Source organism: Vipera berus, assembly GCF_964194415.1.
Source record: "Vipera berus genome assembly, chromosome: 1".
NCBI lineage: Eukaryota > Metazoa > Chordata > Lepidosauria > Squamata > Viperidae > Vipera > Vipera berus.
In genome coordinates this window covers 274,502,633-274,529,014 of record NC_138202.1, presented here as the reverse complement: position 1 = coordinate 274,529,014, position 26,382 = coordinate 274,502,633, and the positions used below count along the sequence as shown (strand labels likewise).

At 39.3% G+C, this 26,382-nt stretch overlaps 1 protein-coding gene across 1 annotated transcript in view; it reads right to left on the bottom strand.

The window, feature by feature from the left end:
• The window catches only part of MTHFD1L (methylenetetrahydrofolate dehydrogenase (NADP+ dependent) 1 like), a 141,118-nt gene that overhangs the window by 81,412 nt on the left and 33,324 nt on the right, over window positions 1–26,382 (bottom strand). Inside the window, exons 10-18 of the mRNA XM_081312960.1 lie at window positions 25,436–25,533; window positions 23,019–23,192; window positions 11,695–11,831; window positions 10,689–10,735; window positions 8,701–8,808; window positions 6,935–7,009; window positions 4,221–4,323; window positions 2,913–2,989; window positions 1,522–1,662 (exon numbers count right to left, since the gene is read on the bottom strand). Coding sequence (XP_081169086.1) covers window positions 1,522–1,662; window positions 2,913–2,989; window positions 4,221–4,323; window positions 6,935–7,009; window positions 8,701–8,808; window positions 10,689–10,735; window positions 11,695–11,831; window positions 23,019–23,192; window positions 25,436–25,533 — 960 coding nt within the window. The remainder of the gene's footprint in view (window positions 1–1,521; window positions 1,663–2,912; window positions 2,990–4,220; window positions 4,324–6,934; window positions 7,010–8,700; window positions 8,809–10,688; window positions 10,736–11,694; window positions 11,832–23,018; window positions 23,193–25,435; window positions 25,534–26,382) is intronic.

Genomic DNA, 26,382 nt, shown 5'->3' with positions numbered 1-26,382 from the left:
GTAGATTAATGGGTACCACTTTGGTGGGAATGTGATAGTGTTCTGTGTGACTTTGGAGTATAGCCATGCTGGCACCATGACCATGGAATATTGTTTTCGGACAACGCTGGCTCCCTTGGCCAAGAAACAGAGTTAAGCACCATCCTCTAGAGTCGACACGACTGGAAAGAGAAACCTTTACCTTTCTATTCATCAATAGCAATAGCGACAGCACTTAGGCTTATATATCACTTCACAATGCTTTACAGGCCTCTCTGAGCAGTTTACAGAGTCAGCCTATTGGCCCCAACAATCTGGGTCCTCATTTTACTGATCTCGGAAGGATGGAAGGCTGAGTCAATCTCAAGCAGGGTGAGAATCGAACTGCCAAACTGCTGGCAGCCGGCAGTCAGCAGAAGTAGCCTGCAGTACTGCATTCTAACCACTGTGCCGCCACGGTTCTAATCAAATCAAAATGTGCACTCAAGTGAAAGTCAAGATTTTTTGAGACCAAACATTATTATTATTGTCATTAATGTTCTACAAATAGTTACTTCAATTCCTCTGCCATGTTCTTCACTTCAAAAGGTATAAAAGCAACAGGAAAGCAAAGTGATTGAAGTCCTTTTCAAAAAAAAAAAAAAACAAAAGCAAGGAGAATGCATGCATGTAGACTAGTGCTTGGTTCTTTTGAGCAACTGCTTCATGAATAGATAGGTAACATGTTATCTCTTACCTGCACTGTATTTCTAAACCCAAAGAAACATTTTCAAAAAGCATTGCATGCTTACAGCTCATACAAATAATGCAAAATGTAATGCTCTGCACATTAAAGGGAACACTCAAAATTGTCATAAAACACCAACATGGTGGGAACTAGTGTCCTGTGTTCTTTACTAATTGTAGTAGTCTTGGCATCTTCCGCCATGTATCCTTTATCATTTGCCGATATATTTTCAGGTGCATTTCAAGATGCTGTGCTTCCCTTTAAAATCCTACATGCCTTAGAGCAGGGGTCTTCAAACTTGGCCCTTTTATGACTTGTGGACTTCAACTCCCAGAATTCCTCAGCCAGCCTGGCTGCAGAATTCTGAGAGTTGAAGTCCACAAGTCATAAAAGGGCCAAGTTTGAAGACCCCTGCCTTACAGGCTGATTGAGGCTGACTGAAATCGTTTATGCTAAACAAAACCTAAAGCTTGCTTATAGAGTGTTTGTTTTCCATTCCTTGTTAAGATATAGTATTTGAAGAAGAGTTTTCCATAGGAGAGTGGCTCCTGCATTCCCACCAGCTATAAGATTTGCACCCTCACTTTTCCAGCATGCATTTGGGGACAGAGACATGTGTAGACAGAGGTACCAGGGAACTGATAAGGTTTTGCCTGATGCTAAATGGTGGTATCATTTTATGATTATATCATAATTGCTTGTATTATTATTTGACAAAATTGACTATTTTTATGATTACTGTATCATTTTATCATATGTTGCTGCTTGTCCACCACTGAAACATTATGAAAACATTATAAATAAGTAATACACACCAAATCTTGTGCTGTCACAGGTTCCCCTTTTGTGTTGTTAGCAACCACAATTTTCCCCAGTCTCTCTTTCATATCAGACAGGCTACTGGTTAGCGCTAATATTGCCATAATTTCACTTGCAACAGCTATATCAAACTGAGTCTGTGAACAGAAAAGGAAAGATATAGAAAATAGACAATCAAAGCGCATTACTGGATATCCTACATGCCTAGCATAGTCTCATAGCTGTCAGCTATGAGAATTTAAAAACAAAAAACAAAAACCCAGAAGGTGGTCATGGAAACCACTTGTATATTCTTGCTAAGAAAACCACAAAGCAATCTGCAGTTTATTTAGATACCATGTCAAGCTCAGTTGTAGGAGATTTTATATTGTTCTGTATTGGTCTGTAAAGCTGGCAAGATCAGCATAGTGCGAGATAAAATCCTGAGAGCTTAGTACCTAGATGAGTGCTAGGAATGTTGGCTAAATGGTTTGATTCCTGTAGCCCTAGGGTACAGGTCTGCAACCCGCGGCTCCAGAGCCGCATGCGGCTCTTTCAGCCGTCTCCTGCGGCTCCCAGTCCTCTGCCATGTGCAGTCCAAAAAAAAAGGTGGGACTAAAAAAGTTCAACCAATCAATTCAAATATGCAAGGTAGGTGCATATCTCGCCTTGGCTCCACTCTTCAGTCAAACCCTGTTCTGTGCATGTGCGTATGTATGCGCATGTGCACACATTTTTTTGCGGCTCCCAGTTTTTCCTTTTGTGAGGGAACCGGTTCCGAGTGGCTCTTTCACTGTTTCAGGTTGCCGACCCCTGCCCTAGGGAAAGCTTACAACATACTCTCTCATTTAACATGGTAAAGGACAACATTGCCTTTATGGTTATATGGAAGACCAATTTCTTATCTAGTTAGTTCTCTACCTGTTTATGTAAAGAACTAGGACCACCTACCTGCCCATCACATTAAGCTTGAAGGAGGTTGTATATTCCATTTGATATCCTTGTCTTATATTTTGTTTAGCAATAGGCTCTTAAGTGCTCTCAAGGGTATACTGGAATCTCAGGTGGCCATTTCATCCATATAACCTTTGAGCTAATTTATCAATAGAGGTAATCCATTGAGTTCTAGTTCTACATATTTTTTTCAGCTCTGTCTAATTCTATGTTGAAATGAAATTATTCCTGTATGCTATAGATAGTAAAGCAGATTGAACTTCTGGAATAAACATAGATTATGTTTAACCTAAACAGAAACAATGATCCTAAATTGTATCTCAAGTTATGGTGCAGCTGTATTCATTTCTAAACTTTGGTATATCAATTTACTGAAATAATAGCAGAAACAAAGCATCCTAAAGTGTACATGAAATTTAATCTCAAACATACAATGCATTGGAACTTTATTTACCTGGCGAGAAAATCCCTTCTCTGTATTTGCTTGGCCAATTGTTATTTTTCTAAGGAATCTATCATTTGTATCCACCACTGAAAAGAAAACAAATAGCTGAAACGTTTACTAAAGCATCAAAGCCTCTGTTCTTCTACCAAAATTGGGTGGGAAATGTTTGCATATCTCACTCTGTTAATATAATATATTACAGATATAATTTAAACATACACATATTTCATTATCTTAATGCATATTCTTCTTTTGAAAGGCTATGGAAGCGTGGAACTGTAGCAGGATAGAGCAACAGAAGTTTTTGTGTGGTTGAATTTTGCTGCAAATTCTTACACGGGACTAGAATTACATTTTTTTTTTTGCAATAAGATGATTATAGAATGTCTAAAATATTCACTCCTGAGTGCAAATTATTAATATTTTTAACACAGACACAAAGTCGAAAGGCACTTCAAAATATTGCTTAGCAAAATCATAAAATTATCTGCTCTAAACTTTGTTCATAGGAAAATTTAACCTATGAGGGTTAGGACGCTGAGCTTGTCGATCAGAAGGTCGGCAGTTTGGCGGGTCTTTAGCCCAGAGTAATAAAATCACTGAGTTAAAATAAGAAAAGGGGAAGATGGATTGAATATATTCAGAATAAATATGGGACTAAAAAGTTTCATTTAGCATTTGAATAAGTAGTGGATTTTTATGATGTATGTTTAGTCATTTGTTACTTTATTAATATTATGACTATGGAGAGTTAAAGTCTGATAGAACTTAATATGTTATTTTTGTTGTTAGCATACTTTAGTTTATGTTTGTATTATTATACCCTGTATTCAGCTCTGGGAAGTCGGGGAGGGGGGAGGGGAGGGTTGAGGAGAGGGGAGGGGGAGGAGGGAGTTTTTTGTATTTAAAAATGTATTGTAAAACTTTTCAATAAAAAAATAAGAAAAGGGGAAATGCTTATCATGTTTCCAGTTCTCAAAATTCAAAGTACAAAATATACAGGAAAAATCAAGACCGAACTTATTAACGTGTTACCAAAATACTAATCAGGATAGTGTCAGATGTTGCTCTGCTTCCAGACCCCATTATCAAGTCACAAAAGATAGTTAAGCAAATGCGTAGATTTCTTTTCCTTTTCACTGAATAACTTAAATCAGTTCTGAGAAGAAATTTTTGCCAAAAACTGCATATAAAACTTTGCTTCTTTCAAAAGTAATTTTTTACGTTAGGCTTGAAACTTTCCAGAATATATCTGGTCGATGACTTTATGCAAGAGCAAAGTAGACCAGATGGAGACTCCTTGTGTTTAATACCTACCCCTTTGCCACGTTATCGTAGAGGTGTCTATATCAAGTCGCACAAATTTGTTAATCTCATCTGCGGTTAATGTATCAGGATCTATTTTGGTTATTCCGAGCCGCTAAAAACAAATAAAGAAAAAAGAGATAGAAATAGACAATTGACCATAGTAGCCATGGTGGCCTATTCAAGGCATATAAATTCTTCTTATACAAGCTAAACTGTGCCTACATAGCACCTAAAGCCTGATCTGATCCACTGCAGTTTTTCTTAATGTAGAAATCAAACAGGCAGAGGTTCATCCCAACAGACTTTCCAGTTCTAATTTTCTTTTCCAGTGGAAGAAGAAAGAGAAAAAGCAGCAGCAAATATAGTAATATATCTTGAGAGTGAAGTATGAAACAACTCATTCCAAAAATGGTTGAAATATTGTGAAAGAAACCATAAGCCCTATCAACTATTGTAATTACTGCATGCAAAGGAAAGTGACAAATATTCCGTAGGATATTAGGTGGTGAAGGTCCTGTTTGCCCTAAGGAGCACAAAATTGAAGTTTAGCCATCTTTACAATGAACCGGATATGAGGTTATGAGAAGGAAACTTTACTCGGAGCAGAGACTCTTCAATATTCTGGGTCCAGCTGCCTAGAGGGCTCACCTCCATCCTATAGACATGAGTAGCAGAACTACTAATAAGCGGCTCAATAGGAGGCAGTTATTGAATCTCCAATGTGTGTTGTTAAACAAATATCTTGAATGACATACTTAAGTTAATCTCTAGCAGATAAGGCTATTGTGAATGCAGAATGGGATAAGAGACTAATTTCTTTCCTAATTCTGTGTACGGTTCTCCCTTTCTTTTGATTCCAATGGTTCTTCTTTATTGTTAAAAGGCCCAGGAAATTCTTACTGATATACAGCCTTGAATCTAATTAAAAGGTAAAGGTAAAAGTTCCCCCACACATGTGTGCTAGTCATTTCCAACTCTAGGGGCCGGTGCTCATCTCTGTTTCAAAGCCGAAGAGCCAGCGCTTGTCCGAGGACGTCTCCGTGGTCATGTGGCCGGCATGACTAGACGCCAAAGGTGCACGGAACGCTGTTACCTTCCCACCGTAGTGGTCCTTATTTTTCTACTTACATTTTTACATGCTTTCGAACTGCTAGGTTGGCAGAAGCTGGGACGAGTAACAGGCGCTCACTCTGTTATGCGGCACTCGGGATTTGACCCGCCAAACTGCTGACCATCTGATCGACAAGCTCAAGGTCCTAATCCACTGAGCCACCGCGTCCCTTCATATATCCCTACAGATATACAAACTTCTACAGCATTCTGTGATTGAGAGACTTTGATAACAATCGTTTTTCAAATCTCCCTGCTCCACATAGCCAATTTTCTAAACAAACTGCATTCTTTGATCTTTTTCTGTAAATTTCTAATTGAAGAGAAATAACCCACTGAGCCACCGCGTCCCTTCTTGAATCTAATTAAGCTACTACTAATAACTTAGATGTCCAAAATGTAAAGTATAATTATAATTTTCATTCCAAACTAAGTTCTCTTTCCTTCACTTTTTCAAAAATACGTTGGTCAGCATTTTATGCAACTACAATAATCTTAGCTTTTGATTACAGAAATTAAATATATTCAGTGCTTTTATATACAAAAAGTACAGCAGGATTGTTTTCCTCTGTAAGACTGAGAATCATAATCAAATCCAGTAATTCCCAGAGAACACATTTAACAGTCAAGATAAATAGCTGCCTGGCATTGTTTTACATTTCCAGTCTGCTATTTGTAATCTGTCAGTGAGAAAAATCAAGGAATTTCAGCAAGATATCTACATAATCTTTTCAGCATCCCCCAACCATGTAATAAGTGGCATTAATTTAAAGATTTTTCCAGCTTCTTAAATAATTCTGGTCCATGTAATTATTCTGAATCTACCTTGCTTTTTCATAGATGTGGGCAGTGTATACATAAGCATTTCCCCCATCCTCGTGGTGATTCAGAACTTGGTGGTTTGCTTGAAGCTGAACAACTAAAGAGTATAAATATACTGTATTTAAAGGTAAATATTTTTTATTCACTTCGAAGTCCATTGGACTGTAACTTAAAGCTACTAACCACTTTTTAACAGCTTTAAAAATTTAAGTTGCAGAAAGCACATGAAAACGCCTTCCCATTGTTCTTTTAGAGGATACGGAATTCCATACGATGGAAGAAAATAGTTACATTAAAGATAAAATTAAAGGTTTCTGACTCATGTCTGACTCTAGGGAGCGGTGCTTATCTCCGTTACTTAGCTGAGGGAGCCAGCATTGTCCCAAGACATTTCTGTGGTCATGTGGCCAACATGACTATATGCCAAGCTGTATGGAATGCTGTTACCTTCCCACCAGAAGTGGTACCTATTTATCTACCCAAATTTGCATATTTTCGAACTGCTAGGTGGGCAGGAACTGAGGTAGGTAATGTGTGTTCACACCATTGTGCACCACTCAGGTGTTGAACCTGGGCTGCCAGCTTTCCAGTTGACAAGCTCAGCATCTTTTATCGTGCCTCAGTTACTTTTATTTTATCCTATTCTTGTCTGTAGACCAGCCTTTATTAGAATTGCCTCCTCCTCCTCTTCTCGTTAAAATCTGTATCAACTTTATTTTATTTTAAAAGGAAAAGCCCAAACCAGTGTCTTCCAAAAGATTCTCTGAGATATTCCTTAAAAAATTACTTACTTTCATGCGTGCAAGCTGTATAGCTGAAAATTTCCTTTCTCCATGGACTAATGGAACCAATCTATTATATAAGGCCTGGAAGCAGTAAAAATCAGTAAGTGCTATTTCAATCAGGTATTATAGACAGATAACTTTATCTGTAATAATTCTGTTCAGGCTTTGTATCCATGTTCCAAAGCTGTTCTAAGCCTGCCTCCTCCGTTGCTTCTGAGATAATTTTCCCCCTTTTTAAAAGGAAATAAAGCCAGTTGCTATAAAATGAGTTGGTGTCATAATTAATAAAATGCACGTGAGGGCTTCAGCAGATGGATTGCGTAGTACTGAAAAGCTGACCTGAAAACCGAAAAACTGAAAACACCAATGTGTGTCAGTTTTAGGGGATAGAATTACATTTAGTAATTTAGTAACTCTCCTTAACTACAGCATTTATTTAATCAATCACCCCTCCCTCTGAGGTTTTATGATAGGGAATCTAATTTTTTCCTTGTCTAATATTTTAAATAGTCTGGCCCTCGAAACTTGGTCTGTTCTTATTTATGCAGTAGATTGGAACTAATTTTTGAGTCACTCAAATGCAGTTTTCCACCAACTTGGTTTCCTCCCAAGTGTTGCATTGCAACTCCCAGAACTGAGAGATGGCCATCACTTTGTCCTGGAGTTCCCATTCCTTTTTTGAGCCAAATGTAACAGGAGAAAGGGAAAATCAAACTAAAGCTTACATAATGTTGAATGTAAGCCAAGAACTTAGCCAAGCCTAATCCTATGTTTTTGCAATCTAAATTATATGCATTTCAAAAGAAATATTCGAGCCGACAGTTTTTCAACTTTAAAATGCCTTTTACGAGAAAGCGCAGTGTGTGTAGCAATCAAACTTATAGTTTGATGTGGCATGTCACAATTAAAAGACTGTCCTGGAGGTCATGGGGAATATATTTTTTCCCAGCTCAAAGATTTATGTATATCTATGGGGTTACTATCAATGGTGCTACATACCTATCTTTCTCAAAATAAGAATACCTGAACAAGCAACTTGGCCTCTGCATCCCTTTCAAAGTTTTGGGCTATTTCTAATAATATACCATATGTCCAGGATAGCAATTTTAATATGACAGATTCCATCATAGATTTCTGCCCACTACAGCACGGGTTCATTGAGTCCTAATCAGACTTCAGGAGCAGAAACAAATCCATTTTCAAGATTTCTCAACTCCGGTAACTTTAAGACATATGGACTTCAACTTCCAGAATTCCTCAGTCAGCATATGCTGGTTGGGGAATACTGGGAGTTGAAGACCACATATCTTAAAGTTGCCAAGGTTTAGACACCTTCAGTTAATGTCTACAAGCATGAGTCAGAATAGACACTGCCTTCTTTTTAAAAAATAATAATAGCCCCCAGGGTCATAACTGTTCTGCTGTACATGTAGTTTTTTTTTTTTTAAATCATGCTAGGATCAGAAAAGGGTTGAAACTTTGAATCATTCTGTTATCATTTAAAAAATCTCTCCTTCAAAATAGGAAGGAAGGAAGGAAGGAAGGAAGGAAGGAAGGAAGGAAGGAAGGAAGGAAGGAAGGAAGGAAGGAAGGAAGGATGGATTCAGAGGGAATAAAGCAAGGGGAAAACCCAATTTCTCTTTTCTCCACACAAGTTTCAGACCTTCAAATTCCTAGCAGTCAATGATGAAATATTTGAAATGGCTTTAATTATTATATTCTTAAAATTGCATTTCACAGCAAATTATTGTGGAGTGAAGAATTATTCTTACCTTATCAGATTGAGTGTTCTCATGTAGAATCCTAGCGTCTATGGCAGCAGCTAGCAAATTATTTGCTGCAGTAATGGCATGAATATCACCAGTTAAGTGAAGGTTGAACTATAAAGGAATGAAATATGAGAAAGACATTCTTTTTGCACACTTCATTAAACTGGTGTCAGTTGTTTCAACCCATCCAAACACTTTCACTTCTGGGATTAGTAGTTCAGATAAGTAGTTTGAAATATTATGGAATTCATAACTGTCATGATTGAAGTGATTTATTACGCTATAGATGGTCTCAGTTCTATGTTCTGTAACTTAGTTCTCATGACCTAAGCAGAAATTCATACAAGAAAGTTGAAAATATTACTTTTTAAATGTGGCAGGCTGTGGGTGATTTGCACATTTAAAAATCATTTTGATTTATGATTTGGATAAAGAGGAACAAAAATGACATGTTTTTAAAATAACTGTAGGAATCCACCTCAGACTCTATAAGAAATAAAATCTGGGTGGCAAGTAAAGCTTTTCATATGTTTCCTTAACTAAACGGTTTAATTAATATCCTTGAGAAAATCACAGACCGAGTCTGTCTGTGTGTCTGATTATCATGTATCTACATAATTTATAGGTAAAGGTAAAGGTTCCCCCGCACACGTGTGCTAGTTGTTTCCAACTCTAGGGGGAGGTGCTCATCTCCGTTTCAAAGCCGAAGAGCCAGCGCTTGTCCGAGGACGTCTCCGTGGTCATGTGGCCGGCATGACTAGACGCCAAAGGTGCACGGAACGCTGTTACCTTCCCACCGTAGTGGTCCCTATTTTTCTACTTGCATTTTTTACGTGCTTTCGAACTGCTAGGTTGGCAGAAGCTGGGACGAGTAACAGGCGCTCACTCTGTTACGCGGCACTCGGGATTCGACCTGCCAAACTGCTGACCTTCTGATCGACAAGCTCAGCGTCCTAACCCACTGAGCCACACATTTCACAGAACAAGTGACTCTTACAAGTTAAAACAATCAATCAATAACTACAAATGTTATTATAATTATTAATAATTAAAACATATACAATTTTTAAAAAAACAAGCTAAAGTGAAAATTAAAAGAATGGACATTGTAAATAGTGCAGCCATCTCACTAGCTCACCCATTTCCTTGGCTCCCCAGGCTTGTTGATGCAACCAAATCTTGAGTGACTCTCAGAAGCTCAGCGATGAGGCCAACTTCACCTCAGTGAGTCCACAATGTGGGGACCATTTCAGAGAAGCCCACTGCCTATGGTCCACTAAAAGTAGCTTCCTGGAACCCATAACTTGCCCTCTCTACTAGATCTAGAGAGATGGGCAGATAAAATTGGGGAGAGGCGGTTCTCAAATAATCTGGTCCCATGCCCTAAGGGCTTTACAGATCAATACCAGCACCTTGAATTGGGTCTGGAAACAAATTGGTAACCAAAGCAGCTCATGAAGCAGAAGTGTAATGTGTGTTCTGCAAGAAACACACATAATTGCTGATGCCACTGCATTTTAAACCCGCTGAATTTCCCACATACTCTTCAAAGGCAGCCCCATTTAGAGTGCATTGCAGTAGTCAGAGACATGACTATGCATTGAGTGACTGTGAGTAGAGCCCCTTGGTCTAGCATCACATGCAAACTGGTACACAAAATGAAAATTTCAGGATGGACCCTGGTATAAGCCAAGGAAGGTTGCTTTTTTGGGTGGAGAGCACTAGAAACAAGGGAGTCAATTCTTTCTAGGTCTGCCTGGCTGAACCTTTGTTTTGTCTGAATCTAGGATGTCCTGCAGTGCTACCAAATATGAAATGTGCACCCCTCCTCAAGCAGCAAATTATCTTGGCCCAAGCTAAAGTCATTATTTAAAAATTAAAGTTGGGTTGCAATTTAAAAAAATTTCACAGAAGTACTGTCTCTGTGCTTTTACTACTTCTCAATTAGGGCCTCTGCATTATTTAGTTTTCCAAAGCAAATATGTGCTTACCTCTTCCATGGGTATGACTTGAGCATATCCACCTCCTGCTGCTCCTCCTACACAATAAAGAAAACATGTTAGCAAACTCTGGAGGATAAAGGTCACAATTTCCCCTCATTTCAGGTTAACATTCACTCAGCTCAGAATATGATCCGGAAGCTAATCCAATTTCCTTACATCAGATTTGGATTGCCTATTGTCTTCAGCATCTTTTGGGCCGGTGAAAACACCTCAAGAACCCCTGGAAAGGGTAAACGTTCGGTAAATTTGGAAGCGTTTAAAGGATTTCAGGCATCTGAGGGTCAAAACTCAGGAGATTGCCAACACTTTTCCAGACTAACACATTGTATTAAAAAACATCAGCTTTCCTCAGCTATAGCTACAGGGGTTTAAGGAATGAAACAAATTTATTCCTCTCAAACTGGGTTCCAAATATGGGGAGGGGAGTTTAAAAAACAAATAGGGTGTCTTAAACTTTGCAGAACTTAAGGTGATGTAATGAGCTGTCAAAATAGCCTTGGGAGACATAGCCAAGAGAACAGTCTGATAAACAAAATTTGAGTCCAGAGGATTAATGGGGTGCAATAAGTGTCTTAGAAGAGACTTTTCCTAGTTCTCTGGAAAGGAAAGGTAAGGGAGAGAGGAAGTGTTTTCACTTTCAAACTTACAAGATGTTACTGCGACCTTAGAATAAGGGTAGTCTTGGTTTTGGTTTCTTGTCTGAACTACCTTACAAACTGCTAAGCCAGGGATCTCCAAACTTGGCAATTTTAAGACTTGTGGACTTCAACTCCCAGAATTCCCCAGTCAGCATGGAGGGCAGAGAAATACTGGGAGTTGAAGAGCACAAGTCTTAAAGTTGCCAAGTTTGGAGACCCCTGTGTTAAGCAATTTCAAAAAGTCCATGACTTTTTGCCCAATCTCCTCTGCTAATAACATGATGGAACCAGCCAATCCTCCTGTGATTTTCAAAGGGAAATTACTGCCTGCTCTTATATGAGGAAGTAATGCTTACCTTTAACACCAAAAGTAGGTCCTTGAGAAGGCTGTCTCAGGCAGGCAAAAGAATTTATTTTAAGGTGGGCTGTCAGTGCTTGGACCAAGCCAATCGTCACAGTGCTCTTCCCTTCCCCAAGAGGTGTCGGTGTAATCCTAACAAAATAAGATGATAAGTCACATTCCATCAATAGGTTTGCTGGCTCTAGCCTAAATAAGGATATTTCAATCAATAATGATATTTTACCATTCTTATGTAAAAATCATCCAGGCAGAAACATATGCCAATCATAGAATAAAACAGAAAGAATATAATCTAGGATGATATATAAATTAGACAATTAGTTCTGATAATTAATCATATTAGACCTTTAATATGAGACATATTAAAGGTGTGAACAGGGATATACCAATGCATCTATACCTCCTACCCAAATTACTGTTTTATATTATAAGTTATTATTTTAGCAAAATAAAATGTCAATAAACTTAGAGAGAGCTTGGGAAGGATTCCATGGATGAGAATCCTCAAGGGGAAAACAAGCTTGGGAAATTTTGAAAAGTAGGATTATAAAAGCCCAGTCTAGCACAATACCAACAAAGAAGAAAAATAACAGCTCTCAAAAGAAACCAGCATGGCTGCATGAAGAACTCTCTGATAAATTGAAAGACAAAAAGGACAAGTATAAAAAGTGGAAAGAGGGGCACATAACTAAGGCTGAATATCAGCAAATAGCCCGAGCCTGCAAAGATGACGTGAGGAAAGCTAAGGCTCAAAATCAACTAAGACTTGCGACAAAAGTCAAAAATAACAAAAAAAAGCTTTTTTCAACATGTAAAAAACAAGAAAAAAAGTTAAGGAAACAATTAGTCCATTAGTGGGAGAAAGTGGCAAGAAGCTGACAAGCAACAGGGAGAAAGCAGAACTATTTAACTTGTTTTTTGCATCCATCTTTACACAAAGGAGAAAAACAGTCCAACCTATCAAAAACAGTACTGTAAAAAACAGATTAGAAACACAGGTTAAGATAGGCAAGAAAAGGGTAAGTGAGGCTGGAGCGTGCAGCCTTTAGTCAGGGCTGTCAGCATGGTGGCAGGTGGGAGTGCCAGGGAAATGCCACTTTGTAGGACAGAAGTACTTGTAAGTCCCGCTCCAGCTATGGTGAGGAGCAGCAACTGCCTCTGTGCCCTGGGGGTGAGGAGAAGGAAACAGAGGGGCGCGGTGGCTGGGCTGCCTTCTGGCCCACTGGATTTGGGGTTTTCCTTTGATTGCAAGCTGTGGTGGGCCAGCCCCTCGCTGTCTCCAGGGTAGCCCTGGGCCAAATTTAAATACCCCATGGACATGTTATCCCCTCTTCCTCCTTTTGTCTTTGATGTAGCTGCAACTGACTCCTTCCCCAGGCTGTGCGCAGCTTCTGGAAGCGCCAATCAGCTGGAGCCTGGTGCAGATCCTGGGTGCTCAGCGGAGCTCCGGCAACAGTGCCACTCCAGCTGGCTCTCCCACAGACCTGTGCTGGGTTGTCGCCGCTTCAGCTCATCCCGCTACAAACCCATCGTAAGCGTACCACCTGCCAGGTGTTGACATACCACCAGTGGTACGTGTACCATGGTAGAAAAGCCCTGGACTAGATGACCTCCAAGGTCCCTTCCAACATTATTGTTGTTGTTATTATTATTATACACTAAATCACAACATCAGCAAGATAGGATTTCTCAAGTTTTACAGTGCTACGATCCACTACAATTCCATATAGGACTGAACTTTATCATCATTCTGATATTCCCAAGAATCTGCTCTAAATAATAACATTTAACTAAAGTTTAAAACCCTAAGACCTGCGGAAATGCAGTGATTTTGAAATGCAAGTCTGGCAGAAAAAAAAATCTTCCATACAATAAATCTCTTTGAGCTGCATGGCATTTCTTGATAATAAAACATTAGAAACTTGGATAATTGAGGACATATGGAAAAACAGCTTGATAACCTTCTTGAGTGTGAACAGTGAAGACATGAGGGTTAAAACTTTTCTTTTTTATTTAATTTCTCCTTTTTAAACATAGTTGATATGGTACACAAATAATAAAGTCAGTGTTAAAAGCATTACCATTTGAGAGATATTATGTGCAATCAAAATTCAGTGGCAATATTTTGGCTTTAGAATTGGCTGAGTGCCAAAGAATTGAGGCCTTTGAACTATGGTGCTGGAGAAGACTCCTGCGAGTCCCTTGGACTGTGAGGCGATCAAACCGGTCAGTCCTAGAGGAGATCAACCCTGACTGCTCTTTAGAAGGCCTGATCCTCAAGTTGAAACTCAAATACTTTGGCCACTTAATGAGAAGGAAGGACTCACTGGAGAAGAGCCTAATGCTGGGAAAGATTGAGGGCAAGAGAAGAAGGGGACGACAGAGAATGAGGTGGCTGGATGGAGTCACTGAAGCAGTAGGCGTGAGCTTAAATGGACTCCAGAAGATGGTAGAGGACAGGAAGGCCTGGAAGGAACGTTGTCCATGGGGTTGCAATGGGTTGGACACGAGTTTGCAACGACAACAACAACAACAAAATCAACGCTGTGCCTAGGGGTTTCTGAAGTGATGGTCACTAGCTTCAAAATGGCAGGCACCATTAGCTGATCAAAACTCTGCCTCTGTTTATCATGTGAATATATTATAAAGAGTGGTGATTCAATGACCTGGTGACATCCACCACTTTAAAGAGGTGACCTTGCTGCTAATGCCTTTCTACCATCTGACTGAATAAGAGGCATATGTATAATAAAAAAAATCTCATGCATAAATCTCAATTATGCACAACATTCTATTATAAATGATTAAATAGAAGTTAAATTCTTCAATGGGTACCTAAGCTGAAGACCTGTTTTTCTCACGGTCTACTAAGGCCAGGTTGTCAACAGAGCCGGATATCCGTAATATGACTGGAATATAGTTTTTGGGGTCCTCAGTTTTAATGAAATGTTGCTTTATGATTTATGTTTTGCATGGTGAACTGTGCAGACACAAGACTGAGCTGGACAGGTGAGTAAATTCATTTAATCAATAAACCCCCGTATTTTCAGAATCATTAGAGCAAATGTACAAATTCATATTTTTCCTGCTCTGCCTGGATATGCCAGCTGTCCAGAAAGCCTGGAGATGCTCCTGTTTGGGCTCTGGTTTTGTCTCCGCATGCAAAAAAATGATTCCCTTTAGATGTAGTCCAGATTTTCCTTACCCTTATGCCTAGAGAAGAGGGCTTCTTCAGGCAGAGCAATAAGAATGTGAGCTTTTGCTGTGCTATTATTTGTTCAACAAATTAACTAGCTGTCAAGAACTAAATCAAACAGAGCTCAATACAATAGTAGCACACCCAGTATTCCTTACTACAGCCCCTCAAATTTCTGGTCTGTATGATCTTAAAATGATATTTTAATTCAATATATTTTACTGGTGTGAAAGGAAGTTGCATGAATCATATGCTAACAGTGCTGCAATATTGTCTTTTTTTAAACAATTAACCATTTTCGGTGTATACAATTAATTTCACAAGTTCCCTATAAATAGTCTTAATTCATCCCCCAAAGGGAAGTATAGGATTTTTCCAGTTTCCAATGCTCCATGGCAATATTTTGAGACTTTGAAAAATTGCAGTCTGGAGACCTTATTCTTCATCCACATCCATCCTGCTGAAACTGTTCCTTGCAGAAGATTGTGAAATATAAACAAGTAAATTCCTCCCCTTGTTTTCCTTCTCTACAAAATCATTTCACTGTCTTCACGATTTCTTAATGAAGCCAATATTTATGCTGTGTGCCATTTTCATGAAACTGTCCAGAAGAAAAAGATAAGATGTGCTTCTTTAATACTTCTCGGTTTGAAAAGGATGCTCTTTTACAACATCCTCTGTGGGGGAAAAAAACTATCTCGATCAAACTAGACCCAGGGTCAGCAACCTTAAACACTCAAAGAGCCACCTGGACCTGTTTCCCAGAAGAAGAAAAAACATTGGGAGCTGTAAAATGCACACGCGCGCATGTGCGCACACATGGGGGGGGGAGAACTTGATTGAAGAGTTTAATTAAAAAATAATAGAGGCTGCTGTGCATGAGTTCTCTCTCTCTCTCTCTCCCCGCTCTCTCTCTCTGATCTTCTGCTCACCTGGCAAGCTGGCTTCACGCTGTTCTCAGACAAGCTGACACACATTGTTATTGGGCTGGCTCTCCTGCCCGTGAGAGCTGCTGCTTCCTGTGGAGACACAGCAAAGGCAGGAGCCCCACCCAATAGGTTTGTCAGCTTCTTGGAGAACAGTGTGAGTTACACACACATACACAGAGAGGGGGGGGAGAGAGATAAGGGAAGCACAAGTGCCTCTCTCTGTCTCTCTCTCTCTCTCTCTGCAAACTGGGAGCCACAGGAAAAGGCTGGAAGAGCCGCATGCAGCTCCAGAGCCGCGGGTTGTTGACCCATGAACTAGACAAAGATGATCCTCTCTAAAAGATAAACTACTTAAAAAAATTATCCAGTTCCTCCAACCAATTATTAATGTGGCCACCAATGAGAAGAAACCAAGGGGGCAAATGGCAATACATGCATTATAATGTGGCTGCACACATTATGTGACTTACATATTTGTTTCAAACATGGAATCATTGCTAAATATGACATTTCTGAAATTATATCACAGTATGTTATTGTCAAGTTGTCATAATCGTGGCCTATTATGAAACCAATTATTAGTATTTTCCTTTTGAAATATAAAAGATTAAAGCTGGTTTGCACAAAAGTGCCAGACTCAATTTGGCTAAGATTAGTGTACATCAATTTAATATATAGCATAGCATAACTGACTATAAATATTCAGTTCCCCTCCTCAAATTTCTGTTAAAACACAATTTACATCTTTTGTGATTTCAGTGCATTCAAAGATATACAAATATTCAGATTCAAACTTAAGAGTTTAATCAATGAATCTCTGAAGCAAGCTAGATTCTTTTCAAAATCATCAAACCTAAGTTTGAACTGAATTTTTTGTCTATTCCAAAAATCCAACTAATTAATTTCCAAATGAGAATTAAAATGGAACTGCATCATGTAAGACATTTTGTCAGTTTTGTCACACACTAAAGCAGGGATCGCCAATCTTTCTGGGATGATGGCCCAGTAGGAAAGGGAGGGGCAGGCACCTTTATGCGTGCATGTGTGCACATGCCAAGGTGGCTGCATGTGCATCTGAACAAATGGGGCGACGAGCATGCACGTTCCACAAGTGGGGATGCTAGCGCTAGCGCACGACTTGGCTAGTGCTGGTGAAAGAGTTGCAGCTCGACTAGCACCAGCAAGAGGCTCGCAGCTCAGCTGGTGCTGGCACAAGGGGAGGTGCGTGTGTGCACTGGCCAGCCATTCACGCAGCCCGGTGTCCCAAGAGACCACAACCCAGTACTGGGCCGCTGCCCATAGGTTGGGGACCTCTGCACTAAAATATGGTCAGAATTTAATCCATCTTGGCTAAGAAGGATCTTTTATATTTAAAAAAAATACTAAAATAAAAATAATCCAGATATTTATTTTCATTAGCTAATATCTATCTAAATGTTAAGAATTTGTTCATTCTTTGGTTGCATGCTGAGACACACTGAAATTATTATTCATAGTCAATGTTCCAAAATGCGGATCTATATTATTTAAAATAGTTAAATTTCACTCATAACCATGTCCATTTTTATACCTATCTAGCTATCAATCAATCAGACATGATTTTATGCTGCTTCCATCATTTACTCCCAGCAGTTTTGAAGTTCTGATTGTTTTTAAATATTATTTCATTAATCGTTTCAGAATTATAAATCACAACACATGAAAGACATATAAAGAGAATTAAGAGTTCAAAGAAATAAGTAAACATATAATATCATAAAGGTTGTAGTTTTCCAATATATCCTTAATTACTAAAAAGTAATAAAAATCAGTGCAATACAGGCATATCTCAGGGACACTGTGGGTTCAGTTCCAGACTACCACAATAAAGCAAATATCACAGTAAAATGAGTCACACAAATGTTTTGGTTTCCCAGGGCATATAAAAGTTATGTTTACACTATACTGTAGCTTACTAAGTGTGCAATAGCATTAGCTCTAAAAAAACCACAATGTACATACCTTAATTATATATATATATATATATATATATTATTGCTAAAAACAATGCTAATCATTGTCTGACCTCCAGTGAGTCATAATCTTTTTGCTGATGAAAGAGAAGCACAATAAAGCAAAGTGCAACAAAACAAGGTATGCCTGCATGTTTCCCCTTTATTTTTAAGGCAGTGTATAAATAGTCACCTATCTTCTATTTTATAAACTTATAATAGGAAATTTAAGGCTGAGTTTGAACCTTTTAAAAAAATTGTAGGAAAGATAAAGCTTTAAAAAGTACTAATATGATGCAGAGAGTAAAGTGATAAAAATGAGTGCACATACTAAGACTTTTGATGAGCCAAGAAGTTTGGGAGAGTGAGGAGGATGTATGTAGAAAGAAAAAAGTTGTTTTCTTATGTGACAAAACGCTTATGGAAATTAGCAATGCTTATCTAACAGAATTAGACCTGCCTTCTCTAGGATGGCATTGTTCAGATATGTTAAACATCCGGTCCCATAATTCCTATGTAAAGAGGAATTGTTTCTATTTTGGTGTAAAAAACACTGAATACCACAAATTTGCACTGCAATCAGTGCATTTCTGCAGAAAGATTTCAAAACTACCCAAGCAATTCATCTGGGGCATCTCTTTTATCAGCTAGAGAAAATTCAAGTTAAAAACCAAACAAAACTAAATTACATTTTCATTCACATCGTTCCTACTCTATTTCTAAGAGAAAACGCTTGCCAAGATATGCTACATTTAACTGCTTAAATCTGTGATACTTTAGCAAACGCAGTGAAATAAGTAGTTTATTTAAGGTATGTGACATTGGGGATTACATTTTCATTCCCAGGGATATACGAGCATTCATGCAGAAGTGAGCCAAAAGTGGTAACTCCTATTGCATGACCTCCTAAAGACTCAAACTAGAAATCCACCTCTAATTAGAAACATATTTCCCTGAACTGCAGAAACTTTGCAAAAAGTACAGCTGTAGGCTGTAAGCTACATTTGCTTTGGGTAAAAGATGCAATCAGAAATATTTTTTTTATCTTTTAAAAGACCTGAATATTTTGTCTACCATTATTTAACAACAACAATAAAAACCCACGCTATGTAACAATTTTGTGAGCTCAGAAAAATCAATGTTTTCCGGTAGTCTGAATTTCACAATAAGGCCAAAGGAACCAAGTTACAGGAGCCTCGTATTGGTAGGAGATTTATCCAGTTCCTATCTCTCAGCACAACTTATCTGGTGATCTCTTGATGTTGAAAAGGGAACATTCTGTAAATGTAACATTTTACAGTTGCATTCTGAACCAAAGAGGACAGTTTAAAGAGAACATAAAAGGAAAAAAAAGAAGTACACAGGTAGTTCTCACTTAACGACCAATCACTTAGTGACTGTTCGAAGTTATGATGGACCCCTGAAAAGGTTGTTGTTGTTAGCTGCGAAGTCGTGTCCGACCTATCGCGACCCTATGGACAACGTTCCTCTAGGCCTTCCTGTCCCCCACCATCTTCTGGAGTCCATTCAAGCTCACACCCACTGCTTCAGTGACTCCATCCAGCCACCTCATTCTCTGTCGTCCCCTTCTTCTCTTGCCCTCAATCTTTCCCAGCATTAAGCTCTTCTCCAGCGAGTCCAGTGAGCCCCTTCATGGATTACTGCCTTGTCGTGGCGAAGGGGCTTGCGTAATTCAATGAAGCTATGAGCTATACTGTGCAGGGCCACCCAAGACGGACAGGTCATAGCAGAGAGTTCTGACAAAACGTGATCCAATGGAGAAGGAAATGGCAATCCACTCCAGTATCTTTGCCATGAAAACCCTATGGACAGTATCTGAAAAGGTACTCATGACCTAATTTTGAAGTTCTAATACCCGCTCCCTACAATCATATGATTGCACTCTGGATTCTTGGCAACTGGCTCACTTTCACAGTGAGCTGTACTTTCACAGCTGTTTGCAGCGAACCACAATCACCTGATTTCAATTTTTGATGTTTTTTCTGGTTTCCAGCATTTACTTAGTTTCTGCAAAAAAAAAATGCCATTGCATAAAATGGAGCCACTTAATGACCACTGTGTTTGCTTTACGACTATTGCATTCACTGCCACAAAAAAGGTTGCAAAATCAGGCACAGTCACGCAATCACCCACTTAATGGCCGCAATGACTTATGACTGCAATTCCAGGCTCAATTAACGGTTGTAAATCAAGGACTACCTGTAATACTATACTGGATTCCTGTGATGGGCGGTTAAGAATAGCCTTGATGAACGGAAGGAAGAGCCACAACCAAGATGAAGGTTAGACAAAAGAAATGTGAGTCTGAGGAAGAAATGTAATTTGAAAAACTTCATCCTCCCTAGTTCTCTCGGACAACAAGTGGGTGGAAGAGTGTCCATTCAGACTTCCAAGAATGACATCAGGGCTTTCCAGTTAAAGCAGACTAGGAAACTAAAGTTATAAATGCTAATACCTTACTACTTTTATTATAAAGTTTTAGTAAATCTGAATGCACTTCCCCTCCCCATATCTTGAACAATAACTTGTTCCTCAGGGTTATTATTACCGTCCATTATAATTCCACACAAAACAGTCAAGTGATCATAGATAATTCATTCCCCTCCCCCCCCGCCAATGAACGTCTAGAAGTGGCTGCAGATAGTTGCGTGTTATACTCCACTGATTGCTGTTAAAGAGCTAGGTAGAATTTTGGAAGATTCTGCAATATTCTAAAAGGAAAATGTGCACACTTTGGTGCCACCTACTGTTTATCTGAGTTTATGCAGCCCTGGTCAGGTAGCCCATCACAAATTAAGTGTGACATGGCAAAAATTGTCCTTATTGCTAAAGGCAACGTTCATGCAAGAAGGAGCACCTACTAGAAAATGAAAGTTAGAATGTGTTGAAAAATTAAGCATATTTATATATTTATTGGATTTATGTGCTATCTCATCCAGACAGATAGACACATAGACACACACATACACCCACACACTTACAGTAGCCCACTGCAAGATAGGCAGCAAATAAATGTAACAAATAAATAATAACAAATATAAACATAAAGCCATGTAGCAATGGGCCTTCATAATTAATAATAATAATAATAATAATAATAATAATAATAATAATAATAATAATAATAATAATAATAATAATTTAATTTCTATCCCGCCCTTCTCCCGAAGGCCTCAGGGCAGTGTACAGGGCAATAAATACAATAAAATACAATATACAAACGTTAAAAAAGAATTAAATAAGTAGCCCAATTACAATAAAATTAATAAAATATAATATTAAAATACCCCCAAACCCATCACACCAGGCCGGCTTGTTCAAATAAATAAGTTTTTAGGTCACAGCGGAAGGAGCGATGGTCAGGAGCCATCCGGAGCTCAACCGGTAAACGGTTCCAAAGGTCTGGCGCGCCCACAGAGAACGCCCTCCCCCCAGTCGACACTCTTTGACCGACGGCACCCTGAGGAGGCCCTCTCCGTGGGAGCGCACTGGACGAAGGGAAGTTGATGCCGGCAGCAGGTGCTCCCGCAGGTAATCCAGACCCATAATCACAGCAGTGAGACAGGACAGGAGGTCGAGTAGTTGAAAACAAAGGAAAACAATAAAAGATGCATCTCTGGCATGGAGTCCAAATTCTCAAAGCAGAGCTATGTAGCATGTGTTGCTAATTACCTGGGTGACTGGAACCAAAGTAAGCTCTAAGTTAATAAGTAGTGCAAAGAACCTATAGATAACTGGGGACATTTAAAATGAACATAAATATCCATTAATGTAGGCTCTTTATTTCTTACATAACATTTGTATGGCTTGATTTGTAAAAGAGGCAGATTAGGTCCTCACATCATGACCCAAGCTTCTGCTTTGGCAGAGCTGATCAGAGCAATCGCAGTAATCTGTAATTACTGTTGTTTCAGTGAGAGGTAATTTTGTCTTTCCCTTCCAGAATTGCTACTCAGAGAACTTGCAGTTAACATATAAGGAACGGTTGCTGGAATTGGGTATGTCTAGTTTAATGAAGAGAAGGACAAGGGGTGACATGATAGCAGTATTCCAGTATCTCAGGGGCTGCCACAAAGAAGAGGGAGTCAAGCTATTTTCAAAGCGCCTGAAGGCAGGGCAAGAAGCAATGGATGGAAACTAATCAAGGAGAAAAGCAACCTAGAACTAAGGAGAAACTTCCTGACAGTTAGAACAATTAATCAGTGGAACAACCTGCCTCCAGAAGCTGTGAACACTCCAACACTGGAAGTTTTTAAGAAGAGTTTGGACAACCATTTGTCTGAAATGGTATAGGGCAGTGATGGCGAACCTTTTACAGACCGAGTGCCCAAACTGCAACCCAAAACCCACTTATGTATCGTCGGGTGCTGGGGGGGCGTGGCCCATTGGGTGGGTGTGGCCCATTGGGTAGGTGTGGCTGTGGTGGTAACAGCAGACTGGGTGGGACTAAAAAGTTCAATCAATCAATTCCAAATTTGCGAGATTTTTTCCCCCGCAAGAAGTTGAAATTGATTGATTGATCAAACCTTTTTTTTTTGCACACGGTGGCGGAGGCTTAAAGTGAAAAGGTTTTATAAAACCCAGCTGAAAGCCTAGGACTGGGGTGACGGCATGCGCTCCCACAGAGGCGCCTGTGCCATAGTTTCACCACCACAGGTATAGGGGAGCAGGGGAGGTTGGACTAGAAGACCTCTAAGGAACCTTTCCAACTTTATTATTATTGTTATTATTATTAGTTGTAAGTTGAAAATTTGACGTCTGCTTTGAAGACCAAGCATGGCACGGTGGTTAAAGTGTTGGACTAGTGCCAGGGAGACTTGGGTTCTAGTCTGTCCTAAATTCAATGGATGATTTTGGGCCAGTACCTCACAGGGGTATTGTTGTGAGTAAAAATGGAAAGTGGAGCTCCACAGTATTTATGCCTTCTTAAGCTGCTAAACAAAAGGCGGACACACAAATAAATAATAAATGTGAATGGTGGCAACCATTCTTCTCAGATAAATGAAAGACATACAAGGCTGTTCAGGATAACTCACAGACATTAATAATGCACGAGAAAGAGGAAAGAAAAATGTTTTAAATGTTGCAGATGGGACCATCTTCTTTAATAAATGAAAATACAAGCTGCATTTTATTATCTAAACAAGAGTAAGGGGAATACGTTTATTAAACTATTTCTTACCCAGCAACCAGTACATAGTTTCCATCTGGCTGATCTTTTAACCTTTCCAACAGAGAAAGACGTACTTTGGCTTTGGTTTGGCCATACATTTCAATTTCTTCTGTGAGCAATCCTATCTCTTTGGCAAGAATTTGGATAGGTTTTGGAGCCTGTCCCCTGGAAATTTCAATATCACTGCAAAAGCAAACAAATTAAAAATATGTATGAATACTTGGGTGGATATACAATAGGCCACAGAGAACTTACACTTTTAGGACACTTAAATCTTTGAAATCATCTTCTACCTTCAGTTTACCTTTGTGCAAATGATTTTGGGGGAAGCTCTTTGTGCTCCAGGAATGTTGAAGAAACAATATATTGAGTTGCTAAAGAAGTCATTTCCTGTGGCTGAATTCTGAAGCTAACTACATAGGTGTGTAATTTGCCTCTTCTCTCTCAACTTATCACTGCTGGAAGATAGAAAATTTTCAGTGGACTTCCTTTACATGTAAGCTTGGTTTCTCTGAGCCATTGAGAAAAACATACAATGTTCCTCGTCTTTTGTTTTGGAATCATGACCTAATTTGCTCCATCCTTTACTGACAGCCTTTAGATACTTGAAGGAAGCTATTTTGTCTCCCTGTAATGTGCTTTTTAGAAGGGACGCGGTGACTCAGTGGGTTAGGACGCTGAGCTTGTCGATCAGAAGGTCGGCAGTTTGGCGGGTCGAATCCTGAGTGCCACGTAACAGAGTGAGTGCCTGTTACTCATCCCAGCTTCTGCCAACCTAGCAGTTCGAAAGCACGTAAAAAATGCAAGTAGAAAAATAGGGACCACTACAGTGGGAACGTAACAGCGTTCCGTGCTCTATTCCTATTGCCAGGGACCTGGTGGCTCAGTGGGTTAGGACGCTGAGCTTGTCGATCAGATGGCTGGCAGTTTGGCGGGTCGAATCCTGAGTGCTGCATAACAGAGTGAACGCCTGTTACTTGTCCCAGCTTCTGCCAACCTAGCAGTTCGAAAGCACTGAAAAATGCAAGTCGAAAAATAGGGACCACTACCGTGGGAAGGTAACAGCGTTCTCTTCGGCTTTGAAATGGAGACGAGCACCGGCCCCTAGAGTTGGAAACGACTAGCATGCATGTGCGGGGGAACCTTTACCTTTACCTTTTATTCCTATTGACACTGGCATTAGTCTAACCTGAAAGACATAGTTTTAATATGCAACTTTCTCACTGCACTATCCTGTTCTGAGGAAGAGAGTGAAGATCAATGCAAAATGAGCCCCCAGTCACTTGACATATGAGAAAGTGTGCTAGATGTTGCTATGGTTGCTATTGTTGTTATCCATGGGCAATCGAGATTTAGACAAAGGAAGATAGGGAGCTGCCATCACCTAATCAGATTACTGGTCTGTGTAGCCCATGTGACTGACACTGGCCGCATGCTTCTAAGGTTTCAGGCAGGAATTCTGAAGACTGAACTTGGGACCTACTGCATGTAGACCATGTACTCTTTCCCTGAGCTTCCTCCATCCAACCATGAAGGTCCTGCACCACAGCCTGAATTCTGAGACAAGAAGAACCGAAGAGAGGCATCAGCCTGAAATCAGACTTCCCCAAATTGAGATTCACAGAGAGCGTATTCCACAAAATTCCCTGAAGAATGACATTTCTTTTTTTATACCATAAGTCTGTTTATCTCTTTAACAATGCAGACCAGGGGATTATTCCTTTCAATCAGTCCAGGAATTAGGCAAACCTGGAATGAAGAAATCTAGTCAAAGCTTCAGACGTGCTCCAGACATGTTGGAGCAAATGTTTCTATTTTCAGATATCCTACACTTCAGCCCAACTCTGCTTGACTAAACCATCCTCAAGCATTTTTCACATTCCAGCCACATGGGCTCCTGTTTATAATCAAGCAAAAGAGTTTGTCTGGAAATTATGACAAATATGCAGTTCTCATTCATAAGAGCAAAATCTCCCTCAAGTTGAGCTTGAATCCTGGTGACTTTACGAAATGTCCATGTAGTTTTCTTTGTGACAGTATGGAAGCAATTTGGTATTGAGCTCTTCTTCTAATTATCCAACCTAATATGTAGTCCTGGGATTTTTCTAGCGATTCCAATTAAAGTAATAACCAGACTCAATTCTATAGCTTTTTAAAGATTACTTGGAGTTTGATACGTGCTGGCCAGTCCACATTCACAAAAAATACAATTTTGCCAGATTAAAAACGGAAGGCAACTACTAATGACTTGACTAATGCCATCTTGTCTGCCTTAAAGTTTTGTTTCAGCAGAATAAATCTTGCAGTCCTTAAGAGAAAAGGCTAAATCAAATTAGAAAAAAATTGAACAAAACAATACTCAATACAAATGTTTTGCTTTAATACATAGAAACCTTCTGGAAAACAATTTCATACATGGTTCTTACCTTGGAACAGGTGAAATGGGCTGTAGATTCAAGCAACTGAGATTCCATTCCTTAGGTTGCTGGGCTGCTATCTGTAGCTCGCTGAGTTTTATCAAGTTCTTTCAAGAGGAAGAGAGACAAAATTACTTTGCTTTAGTACAGTTGCAATCTATCGTTTCAATCTCACTTTTGGGGATTCGTGCTTCCAGAGACTATTTTTTTTCTTTGCAGCTGGAGGATATGAAAGGTATTTTATTGGGGAAGAAGCCTGAAGTAAGAAGGACTCACTTGTACCCTTCAGATCTGTTCCACTTGCCTGCTGAATTTTATAATCACTTTGAAATTTGAGGCACTTTGGCACGTTTTCATTTTACACACATATTTTTGTCACCCTGTTTCATGTTATTACTATTCCTCAGTGCATAGTGTTAAGTCTCAGCACAGAAAAAAAAAAGGCTTCTTAATACCGTATTTTCCGGCGTATAAGACGACTGGGCGTATAAGACGACCCCCTACATTTCCTGTTAAATTATAGGGTTTGGGCTATACTCGCCGTATAAGACTACCCCTCTTCTAACGCACACCAAATAAAAATTAAAAAACATCAGATTTGATTTTAATATGGTAATTTTAATTCAAATGCTTATGACATGCAGGTACTTAGTAGGAAAACTGTCACTTATAAACATAAGGCTGTTTGTCATCAAACATGTAAACATAAAACAGTGCAAGTGGATTAAACTTAATAATAATAATAATAATAATAATAATAATAATAATAATAATAATAATAATAAGAAGAAGAAGAAGAAGAAGAAGTTGGAAGGGACCTTGGAGGTCATCTAGTCCAACCCCCTGCTAAGGCAGGAAACCCTATACCATTTCACACAAATGGCTGTCCAGTCTCTTCTTAAAAACTTCCAGTGTTGGAGCATTCACCACTTCTGGAGGCAGGTTGTTCCACTGGT